At 40.9% G+C, this 12,491-nt stretch overlaps 1 protein-coding gene across 1 annotated transcript in view; it reads right to left on the bottom strand.

The window, feature by feature from the left end:
• Window positions 1-12,491, bottom strand: part of cacna2d2a (calcium channel, voltage-dependent, alpha 2/delta subunit 2a) — a 137,024-nt gene that overhangs the window by 40,372 nt on the left and 84,161 nt on the right. The window contains exons 6-8 of the mRNA XM_034138753.1: window positions 11,370-11,511; window positions 937-1,068; window positions 647-704 (exon numbers count right to left, since the gene is read on the bottom strand). Coding sequence (XP_033994644.1) covers window positions 647-704; window positions 937-1,068; window positions 11,370-11,511 — 332 coding nt within the window. The remainder of the gene's footprint in view (window positions 1-646; window positions 705-936; window positions 1,069-11,369; window positions 11,512-12,491) is intronic.

The raw sequence follows: 12,491 nt of genomic DNA, 5'->3' as shown, positions 1-12,491 counted from the left end.
GTTTTGGATTATGTGGTAACATTTACAAAGCACAGAAATGTAAAGTTATAGCCCATTTAGTAAAAGAAAAAAAATATATATATTTAAAACATTCTTCCTATAAAGGCATTGTATTGATACACAAATAAATGCATGTTATAACAGTTGAATGTAAGTAGTTTACTGCTTTTCACTGAAGCATGGAGCAAAGATTTAAAAAGATTAAGATGATAAAGTGATAACAAATGATTTTCAATATAACAGGAAAAAGCAATGGCAATGACACAGACATTGTGTAAGGACAAGGAAACAACAGTTAGTCACCATTTTTAAACAGTGTGACAGTGTTTCTGCTGTCAGCCCAGGTGTTCCAGTGACAAGTTACATTTCTGCACTTTTACTCTGCTCCTGTTTGTTTTAGTTAGAAGCTGTCTGCTCCAAGCGAGACAATCTCATCCAATCCTAACGCTCAGCTGAACTCAACTGGTGCCCAAAACTCACGCCTTTCAACACTCATCTTCACTAAGACAATTGAGACCAAAATGAGAGGTAGGTTATTTGAAATACGCCAAATGCTCCCTAATATGGCCAATGGGCATTAACAATGGCAGAAAATAAATAAAATCACACTGATTCTGATCCAGATCTTAATAAAGATGGCACTCACCAAGGTCTTCTGCGGACGTCGTACAGGTCAATCTTTTTGGGCGCCCTCCATGGTGTGGCTGGGGAGAGCAAGAAAATAAGTTATAAGCCGTTCAGTGTACTGTAGGATATTTCTTATCAGATTATATCAAAGTAATCATAATTTAGTCCTGTCCAGTCACCATAACAGTCTTCTGATAAGAGATTTTCACTGTTCTGCATCGGAGGAGCCCCTAGGGTCAAGACTAGGGTTAGACTTTATCTTGCCATGAGTTATAAGGCAGACTGTTGACTCTGTTCCCTGCGGCCTACCTGGGTAATATCGAGTCACTCCTGTGGCGCTGCCGAACACCTGCCAGCGCAGAGAGCTGTCGTCCTGACGGTTCTCAATGAAGACCTTCTCCAGCGCCTGGGTCCAGTTCAACTCGTTGAGGATGGTCGGAGCTGTAGGGGCAACAAACCAATTAGATTCACAAAAGTGATATGGCGAATACAGCTAATGCTTATTTTGTACTTTTTGATCAGTTTACCATTTTTCTTTTCAGTTTTCAAAAGAAAACTATAAAGTTTAAAAAGACTTTCAAGCAGAATGTTGTGATTCAAGATGCAAGAGGACACTAAAAGGGAGTTTTGAGAAGTCCTTTTGCACCATTTTGAATAAGCTTCTGGTTATAAATAATAAAAAAAGAAGAGAAAATGTAAATGTGCTGTCTGATATAGTCCCTCAAAGCAAAGTTTTGAGTTTAAAATAAGTAATAAATGCTTAAACTAACGGGCTCTAAAAATAGTTTTTTATAATCCGATTTAAACCCTCAGAGTTTTGTATTGTTGATATTTTTGCACCTGTTTTTCAATATAAAAAACACAGATAAATTGCCTGATTTATTATTTAAAAAACTCAAACAATGAGCCCTAAATATAGTGCACAACACCAGGTTTTTTCTCGGTTTCAACCCAAAGGTCAACTCTCCTTGCTGAACAACCTTGTCCGTGCCAGCAGCAGTAAGCCGAGAACACAGGAACAGATATATGCAGGCAGCCCGGCCAGCGGTGGCCGACATCGCTCTAATCTGGGTGATCTCTGAGAGGTGCAGGAGGGGGAATCTGGGATGACCTTGGAGGAGGTCATATGTCACTAGCAGCATGCCGAGGCAGAATTCATTTCAGAACTGTTTAATAGCAATGAAACACAAACTCTTTCTGCAAATGTCAATGAACGTGTTTTTGTGTTAAGAGGATTTGTGGTGCATGTGCGGCTTAATGCATCAATGTGTGTGTTTTGAGTAATACGTGAGGTCACAGATATATCTCACAGGTCAGTGGTACCCTGGGGAAATGATTTATGGCTGTGGAGAGAAGTATTAATCATTGAGTCAACAAGAAGAGGAATAACTATGACCGTGTGTGTGGTTGTGTGTTGCATTTACCCTTCCCTTTGTTTTTCACTTTTTGATCCAAAGACTGCTTTTCTTTGTCAAACACCCACACAAACAAAACATGCTTTCAGTCTGTGTTTAACAGCCAAGCTGAAGTCAGAAGTCAGGGAGTGCAATCAGAGGTTTAATAGCCACCTGATTAAAGAGGAAACAAGACGAGGCACTGAGCTGAGGAATACTTCACTCGCTTCTCTGATTTAATTACTCAGCCTTACAAAACTAGAGAAGCCGCTGACCCTACAAGACCAGCTTTTCCAACCCTTGGTTTGAATTTCACACAAAACAACGATCATTATCCACTTTTCAATTACTGCTCAGTGTTTGACGAGCTGTCAGTCAAGAGGTATGAATCACGCCACCAATAATCACGCCACCAATCTTACAACGTATGCCACCTTCTCTACTGAAAGCTGAAAGCCTTTGAATAATCACGTGACATCCTAAAAAACATAATGTTGTTTTTATATTTTCAGATGAGTGTTCACCTCCACGCTGTCAATGTCAGACTCTCTCCTAAATTGTAGCTCAAAATAAAAGCTTAGTTTCAATACTCTTTAGCATACTGTAAAACAAATGCACTCAAACAATCACACACACACACTCACTACAGCAGCACTAAGCAGTGTCTGGAGGATAGGAATATATGAAAGCTAAATTGCTGCCATCACCAAGGGGAGCTCCTCAACATGTTTTTCTCAAAATTCATGGACGTAAACACAAAGGAAGAATGGAGGAGGATAGAGGCAGTCTTACAGATGGGGATAAACATAAAAACCCTGAGAGAGGGGGTGGACGATTGATGGAAAGCAACACAGAAATTAACACGAATGAGTGGCTGCTTTCACAACCTGAAAAGGCAATTTCTCGCTCACGAGGGAAGGAGAGAGGAAAAACCCACACGAAATAAACTTCACTTTAAACTGCTAAATTGAAAATGGCAGAAATCAAAGCCTTAGAGGTCAAAGAATTGATCATTTGAAGTGCTTTCTTAGGATGTAACAAAAGGTTAGATTGCATTTATCCTTTGCTTTGTAGGTGAACAACTAGCTGGTGAAAAGTTGGTCGTCATGCTTTATGGTTGGAATTGCTAGGACAGCTCATCATTGTAAAACATTACCGAAAACTACATCCTGAACAACGTGTTTGCATTTCTCCAGAATTTAAAAGTGAAACAGCTTCTCACCTCTCATAATAACAGAGAGTTTACATTTGCCAACAGTCCAGATGGTCTCAAGAACTAGCAAGATTGAAGTAGAGAAATAAATAAGTGAGGCTCTCAGAATATCTGCATTTTGAATATAAATATTCAAACTTGCCACAGTCGTTCCCATGACTCGGTTTCACTTCAGCACGATCAGTGGCCACATATTACTGATGTCTGTGAGGAGATTATCAGGGAACCAAACCACGCATTTCAATTTCATCTGGGCCGTGCAATACTCTGTGGTCAAAGCGCCATCTGATTAATGTGTAAAAAGTATTATCCTTTAAGCATGAGCTATCACAGCAGGTTGCTGCGGCGACAGCCCGGGTGCTCTTATCTGGAGAGGCACTGGGTCTGTAATGATAGCTGTCCCAGACAGGCCAAGGGCAAAGAGACATCCTGCGACCATCTCTGTTATTACCTTGACTAACATCAAGGCATCAACCAAACTCTGGCTATGCAAGGATTATCAGCTGCAATGCTGCCCAGGGCTGCACACACACACACACACACACACACACACACACACACACACACACACACACACACACACACACACACACACACACACACACACACACACACACACACACACACACACACACACACACACACACACACACACACACACACACACACAACACACACACACACACACACACACACACACACACACACACACACACACACACACACACACACACACACACACACACACACACACACACACACACACACACACACACACACACACACACAAGCTACAGTTTGTATCCTGATGGTGTGTGTGTTCACGATGGATCTCCAAATGGTGGAAGTGTGTGTCATTATTTAAAACCCAAGTGTTTGTCAGTCTTGGTTTTTCAAACAAGGGTTATAAATAGGACGGACAAAAGCGTGTGTGTGTTTGTTGCCAGCTTAAACTAAACCAGTCAGATCCAGATGTGAGCCACCCCTGATATCAATTCTGCAAACACACACACATACGCACACAAACACAAACGCATCTGCAGGTGATCTCCACAGGAAAAACGAGGACATCTGAGATAAGAGAACAGAGCAAACTAATTCTCTTTGATTTATTCATTCAGAATATGCTGTGACTTCTTTCGGACAGTTGATAAAAAGACAAATTTCCCCTGGGGGGGAAATATGCCCACCCCGGCAGACAGGGCCTCGGAGCGCTGTGTTGGGCTCATCTTTCACGTGAAGCGCGCCTCTCTCTGATATCTTTAAAAAGGTAATTCATCAGCGCGCCGCTCCCCTGACATTTAGAGCACCCTTGGCTTTACCCCTTTATGGAGCAAGACTGCACACCAAGTAGGGAAACAATTATGAGGGGGATTTATGGAGCATCTCTGCGTGAGATCATTTTTCAATCCCCCACCACCACCACCACCCCAGCCTATGACCCTACCCACCAACCCCTAACACACATTATTCACACTGATATACTCGAGATAAAGAGCCATCCAAACAGATCTTCGCCTTATGCCTTGTATTAATCCAACATTAAAGAAATGGGTGTCTGCATTTACTGTACACACAGAGCAGAAAAGGAGGTGCAGTGTCCCGTGAAAAATCAGAGCGCAACACAAGTGGACCCTCTTAAGACATCCATAACGGTAATGGAGCTGAAGCTATTAGCTACGTCTGGTGAAAAGGACATAACCGTTATCACTGTCATCGCCATGAAGCATTTACATATTCTCCTCTTTAGCAGAGTGACTAAGTGGTAGAAATGCTGTTCGATTCTACTTGCTTTGACATATACTGTAGGTGACATTACTCAAACAGACAGGAAGCTAAACACTGAGATAAATACAGCTTGTTTTTTTATCTAAAAGGGTGAATATCCTTCCCAAAGCCATGTGTTGAAAAGAAGGATGTTTTTCAAATGCTGTACTTTCAGGTAATTGATAGAGCAGTCAACATCGTTCCTAGTTTACTAACAATCTAGAGCTTCACAAAATGGTCTTTGGCAGTAAAATGTAATAAGAGAGGTTCAGGTTATATCCATAAACCTTTGGTCATTTCACTTAAATAGTCGGTTCATCCTTAAAAATGCAGCTTGTTTGATAATCTTGTTTTAATTTTTAAAATACTTTGCTTTTAGCCCTAAACTAAGAAATTAATAGTATTTATTTGCAACGTTTACAGCGTTTGAAAATGTATTTCGACCAGCATTCTCCCGGAACGATGGATAATTTAAGCATTTCAATGTGAGCGGTTTTCAAATAACATTAAATGCAAGTGAGAAAATGTTTCGTTTGAATCTGACAAACCCACACCATTGTTTGAAGTCTCTTCAGACCAGCATCTCTACATCTGTTCCTTCTGTGTCTCTTTGTGTCGTCAACCCAATTCCTTCTCCAGCTCCCCTCTCCCTTGTTTCCTCTCGGTCTGTCTTTTTTTTCTCCTCTTCTTTCGGGGCTGCTTTGTGGCCTGGCTGAGTGTTAAAGAGCCCGAACATTAAACCTTTCATCCTGAAGAAGAAAACAGCAGCAACAGGAACTGGCAGCAGCTCACACATCCACAAAGATGAGCTAAAACAAAGTCTAAGCCTTCCCTGAGAAAAATGTGTCTTTTTGTAGCCAGGGTTTAGAAAATAACGTCCAGAAGATATTGTGTAACCTAATTGTTCTGTGCTTTAAAAAAAATAAAAATAAGGGTCTCCAATCATTTCTTTGCAACTGGAACAGCAGCACCAACTAATTATAATTACAATTCATGAGAAGGATTTCAAGCAGTCTCACTCAGGAATAGCATTTAGTGTGAGTGAATTTGTCAGTGAGGACGTTGGTTTTTTCTAAATTGTAATCTCAGGCTGTGATGGAAATGTCTCTGAGGAGGGATGATTATTCAATATACAGAATAAGAGAGAAGGGAGATATTTCACCACACCTCCAGAGAACTCCTACAAATATTCGTTCTAATTAAAGAAGAGCAGTAAATAACAAACACATGAAATGTAATTTGTGAGCCTGGTGGTGAGTGAAGTGGAGTTGTGCTGTGCTGACTGTTCTAATTAGTGTGCTGGTAAATGATAGTGCCCCTTCACTGGGCACACACTATAGGGGAGGATGGGTGAGGGGCAGAGAGAGGAAGATGGAGTCTGTAAAGTCAAGAACGTCAGAAATACAGCCCGCAGTGTTTACACTGTCTTTCTTCTCTTTTGGTTTAACGTTAAATCCCATTTCCCTTATCCCCTCTCTCTCTCTATCATTTCCTTTTTTCTTCCCCCCCCCCTACAAATCACTTTTGCTTTTTTTCCACACATTTAAATCTGGTTTGATGTTGAGACGGGCTGAGTTGATCTCCAGCATGGCGTGAGTTGGTTGACAGGAAAGCTCCCTCCACTGGAAGGAACCTGGGGCGTGTGCAAAGAATACGGGCTGCGTGTACTGTGTATACACAAACACACACACTCACAGAGATGACATTTTACATTTAGCTTAGGCAAATCTCAAGATGTGCTGCTTATGACTTAAAGATGACATATGTAGCATGTTATTTAAACATCTTTGGCAATAGCACAAAATAAAATGCAAACATACGTTAGTTGGAACCATAGCATAGCATTTTACTGAGGAATAAAGGATCATTTGCATTCTCCCTTCCTTTTGTGAACAGACCTTGGGCTTTCTACCAAAAGTCTCCTTTGTCCCCTCTCCAGATCCATGTTAAACAAGATGAGAGACATCAGATATAGTTTCACTCACATGATTCCCTCTAGATGCAAATCTTTCTCTTCTTTTCAAATCTCCAAAAGACACTGTGTTGACACTGCTGTATCTTTTGCACTACATTTTCCACTGCACATTACATACGCCCCATGCAATCTGCTCTATACAAAGGTAAATTGGATGACTTTTGCTAGGAGCTTCTCGCAGGGGATCCAACCAGAGACCAGAGAGTGCAGAATCAGAAAGGAGGCTAACATACAAAGGGCCAGGGTGAACAAGTGCGCTGCTGGTCTAGGCTGTGATTCTGAATTAAAGTCTCATAAATAATTGAAGGTTTAAGATTATCGCTCAATTATTACTGCTGACTTTTCTCCGTGATTTTAGTCTGTGAATGGAAGAAAGACAAACTAAGCATTTAACTGAAATGCACAGTGCAGCGTTAAGCACGATATGAAGCAAGATATTTTCCTTAGAAGTTCGTTGAGAGCAAACACTACTGAATACTGACTGCATATTGAACTAACATCTATTAAAACAACAAAACACAACTCCCAACGACTGCTAATGTTTTGAGTATCTGTTGGATGGATAAGTAAGTACTTGCTAAAAATGCTTTATCAATTTAAAAGCTTATAATATGTCAGTATTCTGCTAACCGTTTTTTTCTGTAGCTGCTACAGTATAGCAGCTACTGATGTATTTATAAAGCAGGTTCAAAGTATGGGAAGTCTTGGAGAATCAATGAATTAACAAACAAGAAAAAGTGAAGGAAAACAATAACTAAATTCATGGTAGCAAATCAATTCAAATAATTAAGGGATACTTTAAAACATGTTGTCAATATGTAAAGTTTGGTCGTACATAACTTACAACATATACCCCCGATATGGTCCGAAATGTAAGAAAAGAGCAATCAAACAGTCAGGCACAGGGAATGGTGGTAATCATGGTTAGTGTGTGTGCGTGTGCGTGTGCGTGTGCGTGTGTGTGTGTGTGTGTGGTTGGGTAATCGCTCCATGCAAAACATTTAAGCTCTGCTCTTTCATCTGCACACACAGTTAGCCAGTCCTCGCCATTCATTTCTGATAAGCAAGTTCCTCACTGTGCATGGCTACAATAGCAAACTGACAACATGACGTTAGGCCGTCAGAAAAGGCGGTGCATGCAGCTGATTTAAACTTCAAATTCAATGAAAGGGCTTCCCACATTCACTGGTGCTTTTCTTTCTTCCCTGCTGGGAACAGTGGCCGCTTATTCGCACACAAAAAGTAGCGTATTCACACACCGAGTCTACAGTACGCACATAATTGCTACCTTTTAAAATAATGCTGGTTTAATTCCATATTTTCAACATGTTATAATGGACATGCAACTGTGGAATGACTCAATCTGGATTAGTATCCTCTATCTGCCACATGAACGAGGTCCAATTACCAGCGAGATTCGACTGAAAGTACAAAATAGTCGCCAAGAGTATTTTGTATATTCCCTCAATGCTGATTATTACAAACACTATATTCCCAGAGCCATTCCTTGGCAATTATTCAGCAAATCCCTGAGTCTTCCTCACCATTTCTGCAAAATTTGATGGGAAAATAAAACCTGTTTCTCCAAAGACGACACCAACCACATCAATTTATTCCTCTGTGGCTATGTTGCAATGTCCATCCTGTAATAAGCAACGATAATTAGAGGAAAACTGTATGAATGTTTGACCTAAGCTAATTAGAAAGTTTGCAGACTTGGCAGCAGGAATCAGCGGTGGGATAATGAATCATAAAATGGTTCATTACTGCGCTCAGGGAACACTCTCAATCTCAATAAACGGACATGAGGCCTAGCAGACAAATCAAACCAGGACGCATCCACCGCCTAACTTAGCTGCAGAAAGGATCACAATGAAAAAAAAAGACTGGTGGCTCTAAATGGTTTCTATTATTAAAGTGTCTGTCCTCATAGCCCTTTTTCTATCTGTATTCCCTCTTAGTCCATCCCCAAGGACACCCATCTTTCTGTGACGATTCGCCTTGCCATTTTCTGGAAAACATTCAATTTATTCAGTGCGTCAAACATGTGTACGAATCAAAGTCAGCTAACAAGAAGAACAAGTCAGTGCTAATAAACCACACTTGAGAATTTCACAACAACTATTGAACATTATGCTGTACTTTGGACTGTGCTCCATTGTTCCCACACTTTCCTTTTCTCTGCCTTTCCTCTGGCCTCCCCCTGAGGATTGAGTGCTGAAGCTTCCCACTCACAATGCTTCTCTACTGCTAATCCCAAACCCACGGATAGACTGGAGATCCAGACCTCTCCACACCCAGAGGAAAACCATCCGCCCACATTAGCTTCCTCAGACATCCTCTCCAAGGCCCCCTCCAGGCTGACACCAGAGGGACAAAACATCATACAGATAATAATCACTGTGACATGAACAACGTGATGTATGTGTCTATAAGCTAAGTTGGATAAAAGAGGACTCCACCAACAGGTTTGCCCTTCTATAAGGTAGGCAAAGTCATGATGGGATGGTTACAAATTCTATCTATAACAAGGATAGAAGTCTATGTAGAAGAACCAGAGATATTTTGTCCGAGATTCACGTGGGTTATGCTAGAGGGGATGATTTAGACTCAACCCGCTAGTTTCAAGCTGAGATGAGAAGCTAAAGGGTCTGGTGAGTTCACTATATTGTAAATTATTTACATTTTCAAACTTGTAGTTCTTAACCAAAGTATGATGTATTTAACAGACACATACTCCCTCTGGAGCCACAAACAACTTTATTCACAGTATATGGAGCTTTTATTGAATGACCTTTCCTTGTCCTTTAGCAAAGAGATATTGTGATTTGGTCGCTAAGAGTCTTTAAAAGTTACTGTCCAATTGAACAGCAACATGTTTTTTGTTTATTTATCGGCAACGACTAAAACGGCGCACACATGTACATAATGGAGTTGGCACAAAATCTGCTGTTGGCAATCTCAGCAAAGCAGACCGCGCAATGGGAGCTAACTAAACAACATCAATAGTAAACATTGTCCACAAAAGAGAAGTGCAAAAGCTAATTTCATGCACTGTACCACTCTACTCTTCGAGTCTCCACCGGGCTCAATCAACAGGCCTTTATTCTCTGACTCATATCTTCAGACAGGGGAACCAGGGCTGGCACAAAATGGCTCCGGGAACAATGTGCAGGCCTGATTGCTCTATTGTGAGTTACCAGTGGCCTCTGACATCTTCCCCTGAACATAGAGTGTCTAATTCTGACAAGATTTGTCTGGAGACACAGCTGGAGGGCATTGTCACAGACAGGTGCCATACACTGCCTGTTCAACAAAGAGGGTGAAGAGCTAGATAATAACAGAAAGAAAAAATGCCTCTGTGAAAATGGCTGTCTTTCCGCACATGCTCTGCTTTTTGAGTCTTTAAAGAGACAGGCAGCCACTGTCCAAAGGGTTAGAGGTTGATAACAGAGGGAACATGCCAAGCGAAATCAGAGTCCCCAAAGGTACATTTGTTCTCTTTTGTCCACTTTGCGGCTGCAGACTAAGGAGGGTGTTATGTCCGCAGGGCAGTGCGGTGTCCTGCTCGTGGACCCTGCCCACGCAGGAAAAAAATACAGTACAGATCTGGTGTGAGGGACTGTCATCTAAAATCATGGTATTGTGCTTAAGTGCTGGCTGATATAAAGGCAGGGTGAGGTTGAACTAAAATACGGAGAGAGGAGAGGTCAAGTCAAAACTGTCATCCATCCACAGCCCAGTTTGTGTACCAGGCAGAGACATGTCTCATACAGGTATAAACATTATCTATACCTCGTCTTTTTTTATTTGAAATATCCTTAATAGTCCCATTTGACCCATCCTAGTGTTAGGAGCAGTGGGCTGCCATTATGTACGGCGCACGGGGAGCAGTGTAGGGAACGGTGCCTTGCTCAGGGACACCTCGGTAGCACTTGGTCTTTCGGGGACTTGAACTGGTGACCTTCCGGTTCCCAAGCCAAGTCCCTATAGACTTCGCCCCCATCCTTCTGTACGTTTTAGTACCATGTCACCATATGTGGCAATATAGGCAATGTATTGTCTGATAAATAGAAAATATATCTATACATAAAGCGTGAAATAAGAAAAAAATATCTCATTCGAATTTTCTTATATATAATGAAATAAAGTAAATAATCTCCAAGTCCTTGTCTTGATTTATTATTATCATTTGTATCTAATTTAATATATCTCTCAATGAATCAATCTTACCGACACAGGAGAAGGAGAGGTGCAGTTGAAGGTTTACACACTTCAACTACAGCTATGTATCTAACTGTAGTAGTTAATGCAATCAATGTGTTACAATTCAGTGCCACAATCACCTTTCCACCAGAACTTTAACACATAAAAAGTATTGTTGTTTACTCACAGCCTTTGTATATGTCTGTAGGAATCTGGACCGCACTTGAAGTGAAGTTGACCTGGCATTTGAAATTGGGATCATCCACAAACTCCAGCTCCATGGACGTCGAGCTCTCCGGGGGGTTCTCCTCTTCCCCGTCCTCCGTCTGCTGAAACACACACACACACACACAAATCTAAGTGAGCATACAAATATAGTAACCCATTCTGTCACCTTCCATATCGGGGCTTTACAGCGCCCATCTGTGGCTTTGGTACATAGAGGATATTGTCTCTCTTTCTGACTCACACAGTCAAACATTCCTTGGATAACGTTAAGAATAAAAATAGCAATTATACTGCCTTTTGTCTGCTTGCAGATTTATGTGGGTCTATACTCTGCCTCTCATCAGAGAACAGCAGCAGGTATCAGAGCAGTCACCAAACGGAGAGACTCATTAGTAACCCAGATTTCTATCTCAGACACATGAGGTGCCATACAAATTAACCCCAACAATAACTCGCAGCCAACACCACTTACTGACGGTTTAGTCTCCCACCCATTTGAATCATAGCATCTATTAAAATCAGACTCTCTCTTCTCTGTGATGGTTTGAACAACAACAGTGCTAATGCTGCATATTTCTGATATTTTAGCACTTTTACAGCTTCTGTTTGTAGCTATTGTTCATGATCAGAAAGCCTGACACACATATCGCAAACGGAAACAGTCAGATAGCAAAGGAATCCGGCAAAAACAGACATTTAAGCTTTTTATCTTGATAAGTTATCAATGGAGTCAAATCTGTGTCTGTTTCCACAGGAGGTAGCAATTGTGGGATGTGACAAAAAATAAAAGGCATTAAGACATAACCCCACTTTCTGACTCAGTTTATTTGATTATTCTTTGTATACATTTAAGTGTGCATACTTATAATACTATATAAAAGTCAGATGCAGCCTTAGAAATACATACTGACATCTTTATGTATTCAGATAGGTAAAGAGCACATTTTCATTGAATAAAAATCAGTGCAATAAATTTGCAACTGCAATATGCACCTTTCATTTGAATAAAGCAGCCTGGGTTAATTAGATCTGACATGATAAAAATTGTTTGTTTTTTGGAGATATGAAATCAAAACACCAT

This window comes from Trematomus bernacchii, unplaced genomic scaffold (assembly GCF_902827165.1).
Source record: "Trematomus bernacchii unplaced genomic scaffold, fTreBer1.1, whole genome shotgun sequence".
Classification (NCBI taxonomy): domain Eukaryota; kingdom Metazoa; phylum Chordata; class Actinopteri; order Perciformes; family Nototheniidae; genus Trematomus; species Trematomus bernacchii.
Note: the sequence above shows the minus strand (reverse complement) of the source record. Positions and strands in the feature narration are given on the sequence as shown.